At 45.0% G+C, this 13,650-nt stretch overlaps 1 protein-coding gene across 1 annotated transcript in view; it reads right to left on the bottom strand.

The window, feature by feature from the left end:
* Window positions 1–2,670: 2,670 nt before the first annotated feature.
* The window catches only part of LOC148035474 (DNA-directed RNA polymerases II, IV and V subunit 12-like), a 29,307-nt gene continuing 18,327 nt past the window's right edge, over window positions 2,671–13,650 (bottom strand). Inside the window, exons 2-4 of the mRNA XM_087677426.1 lie at window positions 3,512–3,594; window positions 3,265–3,357; window positions 2,671–3,168 (exon numbers count right to left, since the gene is read on the bottom strand). Coding sequence (XP_087533552.1) covers window positions 3,146–3,168; window positions 3,265–3,357; window positions 3,512–3,563 — 168 coding nt within the window. The 5' untranslated portion in view covers window positions 3,564–3,594 and the 3' untranslated portion in view covers window positions 2,671–3,145. The remainder of the gene's footprint in view (window positions 3,169–3,264; window positions 3,358–3,511; window positions 3,595–13,650) is intronic.

Here is a 13,650-nt window from a genome sequence, read left to right on the forward strand (position 1 = left end):
GTTCACAAGTTGAAGATTGCAGCAGACGTGTGGAGAAAGCTTGCGTCTCTCTATCAACAGAAGACGTTTGCCCACCAGATATCTCTCGAAAAGAAGTTACGGATGCTCACTACTGATGATAGTCCTTCCATGAAGGACCACATCAACAGATTACAGGATATGAGGGATGAGCTTGCATCCCTTGGTCAGACAATATCTTCTGAAGACATGGCTATGATTTTTTTGACTCAGCTGCCATCGCCTCGGTTTGATGTCTTCTACACCAGCCTTCTTACATCGAGGACCCGTGAGAAGCTTCTATGGGAGGAGCTATCCCCGCTTGTCTTGGAGCATGACGAGCGACTCAGAGAGGTCAGTGCTAGTGGATCTGACTCCACTAGAGCCTTTGTTGCAGGTTCGGGAGGACAAAAGAAGAAGAAGACGAAGTCAAAGGCTAAGAAGAAGGACAGTTCTTCAGGCTCTGCCTCAGATTCAGAGAGACCAAAGTGCCCACACTGTGGATAAGGGACACATCCAGAGGAGAAATGTTAGAAGAAGTACCCTCACCTTCGTTCGGGAGCGAAGGGTGGATCTACATCGGAGCCTTCTTCTACCTCTACACCAGCTGTTACCCATGAGTCAGTGTTCCTTCATATCCATGCTTTGGAGGAGGATCCTTCTTCCGTGGCTGCAGTGTCTTCTGCGCAGCCTTGGTTAGTGGACAGTAGTGCTTCGAGTCATATGACTCCTCGCCGTGATTTGTTACACGATCTCCGTCCATCAGAGGGTTCAGTCACTGTTGGTGACATTTTATCGATGCACATTAGTGGCGTTGGCACATTGCCTTTGTTTACCGACTTGACCTTTCGAGCTCCTTTTCACAAGCCCTACATGTTCCGGATTTGGGCCTTCCCCTCCTCTCAGTTTATGGCCTTACGAGGCTTGGCACACGAGTGATCTTCACCGAGCATACCGTTGTTATTGAGGATTCTCTTACAGGAGCTGTCTTATCTACAGGTTGGCAGGAGAGCGGGCTTTACAGGCTCCATTCCCCTTCTTTGATGCAGGGTCCTCCGAGGCAGTCTATTGCTACACCCGTTCTCGCTTGTGCACCTTCTATTCCACAGGTTCCTTCCCATCCCCCACCTTCTCCTCCGGCGGTTCCCTCGTACTCCCCATCCCTTTCAAAGGGGGACGATCTCGGTGATGCGGCTGTGGATTCCCTGGCCCCTAGTGTTTTAGAGGGGGATTCCGAGGATCGTGAGGAGCTCCTTCAGCAGCAGTCTACATCGACGGACTTCATCGACCTTGGCATTCCTCCTGCCACCCCAGGATCTGTTTCTCCCTTGGCCTTCAACCACATCCAGGATCTGAGAGGGACTGTTAGCAGTCATGTTTGTCATGTCTTATCATCTCCTGCCTGTGAGCCTCAGTCTGAGTCAGACGAGGACTTTAGGAGCTTTGACTTGTCTATCACTTGTTTTGACGGAGGAGGTAGCTCATTCTAGAGCACTCAGTTTATTGCATTTCAATGCATTTTCTCCTCCAGTCGAGATTTTATGTGCATTTCCCGAGGCAGTTTCTGCATTCTTCAACCTGCCTCACCTGTCGGACATTGTCCACCCTTTCCGGGATTTTTCTGAGCATTCCTGGCATTTTTACCAGCATTAAATACTGGTCAGATCGGCATTAAACGCTGGTCGAACATATTTATGGCCTCAAATTTCAAGTCGGCCAGTTTGTGGGTTTTTTGGCTATTTATAGCCATTTCCCACTTGGCAGTCAGTTGTATTATCATCTTCCATCCTTCTTTGGCAGGTGCACACTCCGACTCCGTCATCTTCCTCCGTCTTCGGTGCTGCCGTCATCATCAGCCTGATCTGGTGCCCTCACTGACGCTTCAGGCTGCATGCAGGGGCTGATCAGTCCACAGTTTTGTATTCAGCATTCATTACAATCAGTGCAGATTTTCTTCCTTCATTTTCTGTTGTCTCTCTCTCCTCCTCTGTGTTCGTGTTCTTCTTCCGTTGCGCACTCTCACTGGATCGAACCCACAAATGCACTAGTAACCTGCTTGCATTTTTAATATTGTAGTTTTTCTATTGAGTGCACAATCACGTGCAAAGGTAGGAATCGCAATGAGCACATCATTTTCACCTCTAAAAACAATTTTCCATGCACTATTGCCAAAACATAGAATATCATGCTTGCCAAAAGCTTAATCTAGAATCAAAATCCTGCAGCTACCTAAATCATAAACTAATTCCAAAAACCTAACCATGCCAGTCACTTGATAGACAGGTGTAAGGATCATAATATGACCATCCTCTTGAACTAACATTGTCTTAGAATCAGAGACAAACAGTTTCAAACGAAGACTTTGAACCACAAAGATAAAACCTTGCCTCTTAGCACAAATTTTGTAATACTTGTTAAGGAGTGGTTCCAAGGGAAGTTGTGAGCATTTTCATCCTGGATTTTCCGATCCACGGAGGTTTATTAACATGATAAGGTGCTGTTTGTACCAAAGTTGACCTTCACTATAAACAACCCCTTTAATCAAGTTAATAAACCACCACTTTCTGTACAAAAAGAATTACTTCATCACACCAGCCCCACTTCCCCAAGCAACACAAACCAATCTCAAAAACCTACACACACACACACACACACACACACACAGATACCAGATACTAAACCTGTACACATTTGTAAGAAATACAAACGGTCACACAGCACAGTATATCCAGTCATCCCAATTGAAGCCTACATTCTACATGCCGAACCTCTATGCATTTCTGCAGAAACAAAACCATAGAAGCAGCACCAGCAGACTGTAGGCAGAAGTTGGAATCCTAGCGACGATCCCACAATGTAAACAGCAGTCCCAATTGAAGCCTACATTCTAAATGCCTAACCTCTATGCATCTTCGCAGATACAAAATTATAGAGACAGCACTGGCAGCCTGTGAGCAGAATTTGGAAGACTAGCAACGATTCCACATTCCTAACAGCCAACACCACTATATTCTATAAACAGTTCTCATTTGAGAGTGGCTGAAACATCACCACCACAAAATCTACACTAATTTGAATCCAGTTCTCCATTTTCTAGGGGGGGTTCAGTCTCATTCCTAAATTCGAAACACATTGTAACCTGGGCTGGCTATCGTGCCTCGTACTGGACAACTGCAAAACCAGAAAAGAGGAGAAAAACGTACTGGATAAGTATAAAACCAGAAAAAAGGAAACGGGTCACAAGCAAATATACTGCACCAAACTTACTTCGGCGTGTGCGCTTTTTATAGAGGATCCGATAACCACATTCACGGCATTGTATAACATCTCCTGGCTTCAATGAATTATCTGCTCCACAATCTGTACAAAAAAAAATGACAGTTCACCATCCATCAGACCTACTTGTCAGCAATGCTCAACAGTCTAAAATAAGAGTTTTCTTTAAATTAATCACCAAAGTCACTTTTCATTCAGATGGGCAGAGTTTGCTAAAGCTCCCCTCGGGCACAATTACCTCCACAAAGATATGAAACAGGCTCAGGAGGTGCTGCGGCCCCCCCATCCATTATTCCAAAAAGGTACAGCAATTGGTAGAATCTGCAGAAAGAACATAAATCAATCAGACTACAGAAGTGCAACAATCATGCCACAGTGAGAACAAACACTGAAAGTCGATACAAAGAATCTTCATTGCCCCCTTTCCTAAACCATTCTCATGTTTCACCGGTTCATTGAAAGTTTGCCAGGTGAATCTCCCTCACTTCCAGCCTCCCCTGGTCAGTGCATGCAATTCAAGGCACAAAACTGCCTGTATTTTTAGCAACCCAGCAGATGACGTTGTTCCATTCACTTTTGCTCCATAACAAGGCAAAAAGCTGGACTGTTTATCGAAGGCCTGCTGATCAAGCTGATCAGACTGAATTTTCATTAAGATCCCTTTACCTGCAGCAACACTCACCATTTTCTCAAAGTATTAAGGATCCTTCGACTTAGGGGTAGCTAGATATTATTGGCCTTTCTGCTGCATAAGAAGTTTTATAGACAGTAAATGAATTGGAGCTGTGAGAAGCTCCCTCCCTACGCACTGCCTGCCATTGATGCCCCTCCCCATCACTGTTCCCCTTGCACCCAATGCTGCCTGCAGTCGTGATCATTGCCCTCACACCAGCCACCCTTTACCACCTAGACTGGCTGTCCAGAGCTTGTTGGCAGCAGCTTACACACCTGCCTTTGATTCACCACCACCACCTCTTCCCCTCACCTGCTCCCCCTTTACCTTAGCTTTTCCTGCTGCTCCCTTTCTCTGCAGCAGTATTCCCCCCATTGGTCAACTAGCAGCTCACTCAAGTGGTCTTCGAAGTACAAATACAATGAAGCCTCTGGTCTGGCACCGGTGCATCCACAAGTGCTCCCCAATCACACACTTGCAAGTACTCCTCTTCAAGGAACGGGTTTCTGCGCCATAAAAAAGGGATCAGAGGAGACCACAGCCTTCCGACAAGTCATGGGTTGCTTTCCTTCCAAACCACAGCTCTAGAACTGGCTGCATTCCGCCTTGTGCATCAGCACCTCTCACACACCAGAAGCGGTGCTGATGGGCCAAGGTAAGTTCATGGTTCCTCCACACATACTGCTCAAGAGTTCATCGACAACTCTCCAGTTGCATCCACTAACAAGGTCATATACATGCTAAAGTAGTACCACAGCTTCACAATCTCCTCCTTTGGGCATATCCATAGATTCCCTAGATATCATGTCACTCTCCTCTTCCCAAGTCTTGTGGTTGAATAGCACCAGCTAGTGGACTTTGGGTGACTCTCTATCACAATATTCCCTGCTTCCTTTGCCGACACAATGATGGAAGCAAGGATACTAAAAGTGCGTGTGGCAATGGCCAAGACATTTCCCAAAAGCCAAAAAGTCACTCATCAATGAGCAAATTGTGGTCACAAGACAGCATGGTCAGTGCCTCAAATGCCATGTTTTAGCTCACCAAGCCTCAAAGTGCACACACTTTGGGGTGACAGCTACTCAACAGGAGGATGTTCGTCAATTAGAGGCACACCCCTTGGTGGACAAGGGCAACTTCACCAGATTCAGCATCATCAAGGTAGGGGTCAGCTTGGTCTCAAGCATCCCAACCAAGAGTAGGGACATCAGATGCACCCCTATCGACGTGGCCCCTACTAGCTACAACCTCCCCCCAACAAGGGTGCTGTCACAAACCCCCCCAAAAAAAAACAAAAAAAAAACAAAAAAAACAAAAAACTTCCCTCCAATCTGCCCCACTTGTTTGAAAATTCATCATCCTCCAATTAGCTCTTTAAAACAGCCCTAAAATAGAAAATTCCCAAAAGTTTCATTAAATGAGCAGCGGTTCTAGAGAGTTTCTGTGTCCCACATGCAAAACCCTAACTTGGGAGGATCCTTCCATGTCTATAAATAAACAAGCTACCCACCATTCAACCCTATCCTTATCTTGCAAGTTTCACAACCCTCTTCCACAAGCTATCCAACCCCAAGCAGTTGTTGCTATGTAGTCTACACTCATCACCCAACCTCCCACTACTACCGGTAATTGATTGCCATCATCTTCAAGCGGTTACATTACTGCGTTTACCAGTCCTGGACCCAGCCACCGCTGTATTATGGTTTCCAGCCAGAGCTGCATTTGAATCTACATCAGGTCATTTTTGTGTTTTCGGCACTTTTCTTCATCAGCCTCTGCTCCAACTGATGGTTGCCGCACTTGTGATCCATCTCTAGTGGACGCCATACATCAACACCTCCCTCAACCTGCTCCCACAAGAGCCATTGGTTCTTGGGCAGCTCTGCCCTTGAGCATCTTGTACATTATTTCCTTCGTTTATAGCATTTGTTCATTCACTTCAGAGTTCTCTCTCTCTTCTCTATTTGTGTTTGTGTGTTTTGTGTTTTGCCTTTAGGGTTTAGGTTTTGCACATCATTGTCCAAGTCTGTGTTTCAATCATGGTCGTACTTTTTATATTTCCTCCATGCAAACCCTAGCATATCTTCACATGGTATTAGAGTCGCTGCTCTTTTAAAAAGTAAAACCAACCTTCTTTTTTGGAAAAGGCGGTAATCCCCTATTTAAGCACTTAACCCCAGCAATCAACAAATGAAAATAACTTGAAATGCACAAATCACCTTAATTATCTCAAACATTGGACACCTTGTTGGCCCCAAAACTGGCACCCTTTCGGTATATCTTTCACTTGATTGCTAATGGAATGAGTACAAGCTGAGAATCACAATCTCCTTTGATGTTCCAAAAAGCCTCTTTGCTATAGCAACAATTAGCAATCAATTCAAGCCAATTGACCCTGGATTTTTCACCTAGGACTTTCGCAAATGGAACCATCAATTGGCCAAATGCTGCCCCAAATTACAATGAATGGATTTGCATCTAAATTCCCAGACAATTATACAAATTTCAAGTATTGAATTTAGTGTATAATGCCTTCACTAATTGGCATGGGTCCCGAGATGGCTGTCAAACCCTAATTTCTGCAAAAACTTAGGGTTTACAGCAAAGATCTCTTTGCTGTCCACCAAATTTGCCTTAGATCTGCTCAAAATGGCTAAGAAATGCTGAGATCTCCTTAGAATGGGTTGGAGAAGGTGAGAGAAAGCAAGATGAGAGAGAAATCCAATTTTCTTCACGAGAAAACCCAAATTCTGCCTGATGCTTGCTCTAGCCTACATTTAACGCAGTCACCTACTACCATGCACCTCCAAAATATCATCACTTGATGAGTAATGTTGTTGCCAGCCCCTAGAAGGTGACTTCCTGCTGTCCCCTCCTTGTTGAGGCCCCCAAATGGTTGTCTTCTATAGCAAATTGTTGTTCTTTGATCACAAAATGGACCAACAGCTCTCTCTCTCCCTCTCCGAAGCTATAAACTAATTGTAAGCTGAGACCCAGCCCCCAAAAACGTTTTCTTAGTCCGCATGGGTATTTTTGACAAGCAGCAACCTTCTGAATCCATTTCTCAACATTATTCAACCATTTAATTAATTTTCAAAATTAAATAATCCTAAAAATTAATTTCGACCCTTCTGACCTTGCCTATAAAAAATGTGCCCATCCATAATTAAATTGGCTAGGCCATTTGCAACTTGGAGTAGTCTCCAACCTCTATTGACCCTTAGACTGGCATTAATTTATTAATTAATGCTAATCCCAAGTGTAACCACCGACACTTATTGGCCAAATAACTGTCCTAAGGTCAAAACTAACACCAACTGACACCCAAAGCCCAACTGGCATAACTTATCACAACTTTTACATTCGACACATGTTACCATGAAATAACATATGCTTAAACAACCTTACATATTTGATTAATAATTTAATCAAATGTTATCAACAAGATTAAAGCATCTCAAAATTTCACGTCCTCGTGTCAAAAAGTATCATGTGGTATTGTGGAGGCTTGGTTTCGTGCAAGATACATGGACAACACGTAACCATTTCACAAAGTCTCAAACTCCTTGGGATCCCATATTGTCTTATTATGCTTCTCTATCACTAGAGACCCTAAGGAGACATTAAGAATTCAATGAGAAAGACAATACTTCACCTTCATCTTCACTTTCTTCTCCTTTTCCTAACTTCATCATAGATGAGCAATTTGAAGAATTCATGCACAAGTATGTGTCCAACTTACATCCCGTCTACCAATTTTCATACGATATCCGGACCGGTTTGTGAGATTGGTGATAGTCATATATCTACAAGTGGTTTTTTCTTCGTGCTTCACACCTCATACATGAGGCGGTTGAGCAAGAAGCTGCTCATTGTGGTCACTTCTAGTTGCGAAGTTGAATATATTGCAACCTTTATAGGTATGGTTGAGTGTGTTTGGCTCAGATGCCTTTTGGCTAATTTAGGTGTTGGACAATCGTTTGACACTACTGTCTTCATTAACAATTAGAGCTTTGGGCTTGGTATCCTTTGTGGATTGATCGTAGTCCATTGGGCTTAGCAGTTCCCTATATATACGAGTGCTAGCTTTTGTTCACCACATCACTCCCAAATGGCCTTTGTTACCATATTTCAATAGTAATGCATGTGAACACACTTAGAACAACTAAGGCACTTTTTTTCCGTTCTAGAGGTTTTTTCCTCAGGCCTATTGCAGGCCCTAATTTATGTAGAACACATAATAGGGCTGTAGTGCAACCCAGTCAAGAGAGAGTCATCAAAACAAAGGCATATACAAAGACCATAATATGATATATCATGGTGGGATACAAAAAAGAAACTAACAATTTGCCAAAGCCACTTCATGTGCTATGATGCTCATGAATCTCATGAGAGTTAGAAAGAGAACCTTCATGAGGTAATTCAGCCCCACACGGCTCATGTACTGATAAAGGCACAATGTCCATCTCATGAGTCTTTTGAGGAGTAAGCTCCACTATCTTACCTTATTGATTAATGTCCAAAAGTACGTCTTCAATATTAGACTTTGTTACATCCAAAGTATGCACACTCACAACTTTTAAAAATATGCTGCTACTTTGCAATTGAGATAGAACCATCACCATTTTATCATATTCCTTTTGCAACATATCCATCCTCTCCTTCAAAGAATCTTTTTCGTGTATCAAACGTTCTAGATTTTTAATGAAACTTTGTTGCAACAAACCATATGGCCTAGAAATTACTTGTGACATCCTGTTTGCAATGGCATTCCATTGTTCATGCATACACTTCATCGAAGCATTTTTCATAGCATTAAGTGTGAGAGTGCGCAACGGAAGAAGAACACGAACACAGAGGAGAGGAGAGAGAAAGCAGAGAATGAAGGAAGAAAATCTGCACTGACTGAAATGAATGCTGAATACACTAAAATGGACTGATCAGTCCCTGCACGCAGCCCGAAGCGTCAGTGAGGGCACCAGATCAGGCTGATGATGACGGCAGCACCGAAGACGGAGGAAGATGACGGAGTCGGAGTGTGCACCTGCCAAAGAAGGAGGGAAGTTGATAATATAACTGACTGCCAAGTGGGAAATGGCTATAAATAGCCAAAAAACCCACAAACTGGCCGACCTGAAATTTGAGGCCATAAATATGTCCGACCAGCATTTAATGCTGGTAAAAATGCCAGGAATGCTCAGAAAAATCCTGAAAAGAGTGGACAATGTCCGGCAGGTGAGGCAGGCTGAAGAATGCAGAAACTGCCCCGGGAAATGCACATCTGAGTGCTCTAGAATGAGCTACCTCCTCCGTCAAAACAAGTGATAGACAAGTCAGAGCTCCTAATGTCCTCATCTGACTCAGACTGAGGCTCACAGGCAGGAGATGACAAGGCATGACAAACATGACTGCTAACACCCCCTCTCAGACCCTGGATGTGGCGGAAGGCCAAGGGAGAAACGGATCCTGGGGTGGCAAGAGGAATGCCAAGGTCAATGAAGTCCGTCGATGTAGACTGTTGCTGAAGGAGCTCCTCACGATCCTCGGAATCCCCCTCTAAAACACTAGGGGCCAGGGAATCCACAGCCGCATCACCGAGATCGTCCCCCTCTGAAAGGGATGGGGGGTACGAGGGAACCACCGGAGGAGAAGGTGGGGGATGGGAAGGAACCTGTGGAATAGAAGGTGCACAAGCGGGAACGGGTGTAGCAATAGACTGCCTCGGAGGATCCTGCATGAAAGAAGGGGAATGGAGCCTGTAAAGCCCGCTCTCCTGCCAACCTATAGATAAGACAGCTCCTGTAAAAGAATCCTCAATAACAACGGCATGCTCGGTGAAGATCACTCGAGTGCCAAGCCTCGTAAGGCCATAAATTGAGAGGAGGGGAAGGCCCAAATCCGGAACATGTAGGGCCTGTAAAAAGGAGCTCGAAAGTCGGTCGGTAAACAAAGGCAATGTGCCAACACCACTAATAGGCACCGATAAAATGTCACCAACAGTGACTGAACCCTCTGATGGATGGAGATCCTATAACAAATCACCTCAGGGAGTCATATGACTCGAAGCACCACTGTCCACTAACCAAGGCTGCGCAGAAGACACTGCAGCCACGGAAGAAGGATCCTCCTCCAAAGCATGGATATGAAGAAACACTGACTCATGGGTAACAGCTGGTGTAGAGGTAGAAGAAGGCTCCGATGTAGATCCACCCTTCGCTCACGGACGAAGGTGAGGGTACTTCTTCCAACATTTATCCTCTGGATGTGTCCCTTTCCCACAGTGTGGGCACTTCGGTCTCTCTGAATCTGAGTCAGAGCCTGAAGAACTGTCCTTCTTCTTAGCCTTTGACTTCTTCTTCTTCTTCTTTTGTCCTCCCGAACCTGCAACAAAGGCTCTAGTGGAGTCGGATCCACTAGCACTGACCTCTCTGAGTCGCTCGTCATGCTCCAAGACAAGCGGGGATAGCTCCTCCAATAGAAGCTTCTCACGGGTCCTCGATGTAAGAAGGCTGGTGTAGAAGACATCAAACCGAGGCGATGGCAGCTGAGTCAAAAGAATCATAGCCATGTCTTCAAAAGATATCGTCCGACCGAGGGATGCAAGTTCATCCCTCATATCCTGTAATCTGTTGATGTGGTCCTTCATGGAAGGACTATCATCAATAGCGAGCATCCGCAACTTCTTTTCAAGAGATATCCGGTGGGCAAACGTCTTCTGTTGATAGAGAGACGCGAGCTTTCTCCACACGTTCGCTACAGTCTTCCACCTGTGAACATGAACAAGGACAGAATCCTGCAAACTCAGAAATAGGAAAGATCTGGCTCTAGAATTGAGCCGATCCCATAAGGCTGCACGATCCATAGATGTCCCATCTGCGGGATCCACCTTAGGCCGGGGAATAGGAACAGAAACAAGCTCCCAAAGATCGAAGGAGTCCAAGATACACTCCACCTTGCAGAACCATAGAGAAAAATTGGAGCCATCCAACCGGTCCTCTTTGGGCAGCTGAGGAAGTACGGGTACCTGTACAGGGGGTACCAAAGGCTGCATCTTCGGCCCACTGGAAGGGGATCGCCGAGATACATGAATAGAAGGGGGACGGGAAAGAGGAATAGACTCCGGACGACGGTCCTCGTGATAGAAATTACGCCTCCGTTCAGATGTATGTCGAGACAAAAGCTCATCATCTGAATCATCAAAACCTGTAGACTGATGATAAGACATCTTCTAAATCTGCAAAATACCAAACACCAATAGAAAACTATGCCGATGCCGAAGAATGACCACCAGAAGGGTCACCAACCACCAGAAGAACCACCAAACTCCAAGAAATCAGGTCGCCTAGCACCAGAAGGTGAAAACGCAGCTGTGTAGGGCACAAAATCCGGAGGGAAAGTTGCCAGGCACCAAAACGCAGCCCAGAAAAGAAGCGCCAGCTGGAGATGAGCCGCCAGGAGGGAAAACGACCACCTTGGATGCAAAACGCAGCCTATAGTGGAGTCGCCCAGCTGAAGAGAAGGCCGCCCAGCTGAAAACGCAGGTAGCAGGAGCTGGTTGATGACGTGGCAGCCTCTGGAAGGGGCTGATGCAGCAGACGCAAATGTATAGACCACCTGGAGGGGCCGCCTGGCTGTTGGAGAGAAGAGGGGCAGCAACAGATGATAGGTGTGGTCTCTCTCCAGTCGATGAAGACCTCCGTGCTCTCAGTTTGGCGATGATACCATGTGAGAGTGCGCAACGGAAGAAGAACACGAACACAAAGGAGAGGAGAGAGAAAGCAGAGAATGAAGGAAGAAAATCTGCACTGACTGAAATGAATCCTGAATACACTGAAATGGACTGATCAGTCCCTGCACGCAGCCCGAAGCGTCAGTGAGGGCACCAGATCAGGCTGATGATGACGGCAGCACCGAAGACGGAGGAAGATGACGGAGTCGGAGTGTGCACCTGCCAAAGAAGGAGGGAAGTTGATAATATAACTGACTGCCAAGTGGGAAATGGCTATAAATAGCCAAAAAACCCACAAACTGGCCGACCTGAAATTTGAGGCCATAAATATGTCCAACCAGCATTTAATGCTGATCTGACCAGCATTTAATGCTGGTAAAAATGCCAGGAATGCTCAGAAAAATCCCGGAAAGGGTGGACAATGTCCGGCAGGTGAGGCAGGCTGAAGAATGCAGAAACTGCCCCGGGAAATGCACATCTGAGTGCTCTAGAATGAGCTACCTCCTCCGTCAAAACAAGTGATAGACAAGTCAAAGCTCCTAATGTCCTCATCTGACTCAGACTGAGGCTCACAGGCAGGAGATGACAAGGCATGACAAACATGACTGCTAACATTAAGATCCATCTGCATAAAAACAGAACCCTCAAGATCAACTTCTAATCATGCAACAATTGTTTTCAACCTGCACCAAAGGTTCAATGCAAGCATCCAATTGTACCCTCTCAGCTCTTAACTCTGCATTATCCTAGGCAACTACTTGAATCTTTTGCTGTAATTTCTCTTGCATAGTACAAGTCCATTCTTTGAAAGTAGATGATGAAACCAAGCATTTTTCTAACATGATACCATACTCATCAACCTACCTCTTCAAGGCCTCAACTTTGCTATCATCCAACACCCTCATTTTTTACATTTTCAACAACATAACATCCCTTTTCTCTTTCTCATCCACAAGCTATTGTTGCAAAGCTTGCACCACATCTAACTTCATTGCTCCACCAACTTGCAAATCAAGAAGGAATTTATGTTGTCCACTTACCCAAAAATAAGCCTCATTAAGGTTTTGAGCTACATAAAAAGAAACCACAGGCTTTTTGTCAACATGCATAGCATGTTGACAAAAGAAACCATAGGCTTTTTGTCAACATGCATAATGTCTGTATCATGCATAGCATCCTGCTTCATTGTCACGGTTTCCAACTTGACTTTTGAGAACTTAACCTTCTTTTGCATACCCACAACAACTACATCTTTTGCATCTGACTTATTATCCTCATCCAACCAATTAGAACAATCCATAGGCATAGAAGAACTAATTTCATCGTCATGGTGTGCATCCTACATTCCAAAAGGCATACTCAAAGGAGTCAACTGCTTACACGCATTATGCTAACCCGCATCATTATCATACACATCTATGATCAAACCATCAACAAGCTTTGTCTTCTTAAAGGCATTATTTTCATCCCCTTCTAAAGCATCCAATAAAGAAGACTATTGGCAACCAATTTCCACCTGTATTGCTTCCTCCGTACATCTCCAATGTTTGATATGGTCATTGCATTCCAATGCAAAAACCTTGGATAAGAGAGGAGTAATGTCTAGTTTTCCACCAATTTTCCCTATATTGCAAAGGATAGCTAAATGCTTTGTAGCATGTGGATTTGTAACGTGCCCGCCTATCGGCTGTCCAAGCACGTTTTAGCGGTCCACCAAGAAACGAATCTAAGTGTCACTGCGCAGTACTCCCATGGAATGTTCTGAGGTTTGTCGCCTAGGGTTTCCCAAGTCTGCCTTGCAACGAAACGTTCACGACCGAACCCACTAGGATCGACTTGAAATCTGGGTTCCTAGTGGCCAAGGTCTCCTGACAACATTCTAGCATTGGGGCCTTGACATCCTACTTTACACAGAGATACCCAAGCTGAAGCAGATCCATGCCGCACTTGGTTCAAAGAGAATGGAAAACGAGAG

Source organism: Lygodium microphyllum, chromosome 5, assembly GCF_053477565.2.
Source record: "Lygodium microphyllum isolate KBCC chromosome 5, Lygodium_microphyllum_v1.1.10, whole genome shotgun sequence".
NCBI lineage: Eukaryota > Viridiplantae > Streptophyta > Polypodiopsida > Schizaeales > Lygodiaceae > Lygodium > Lygodium microphyllum.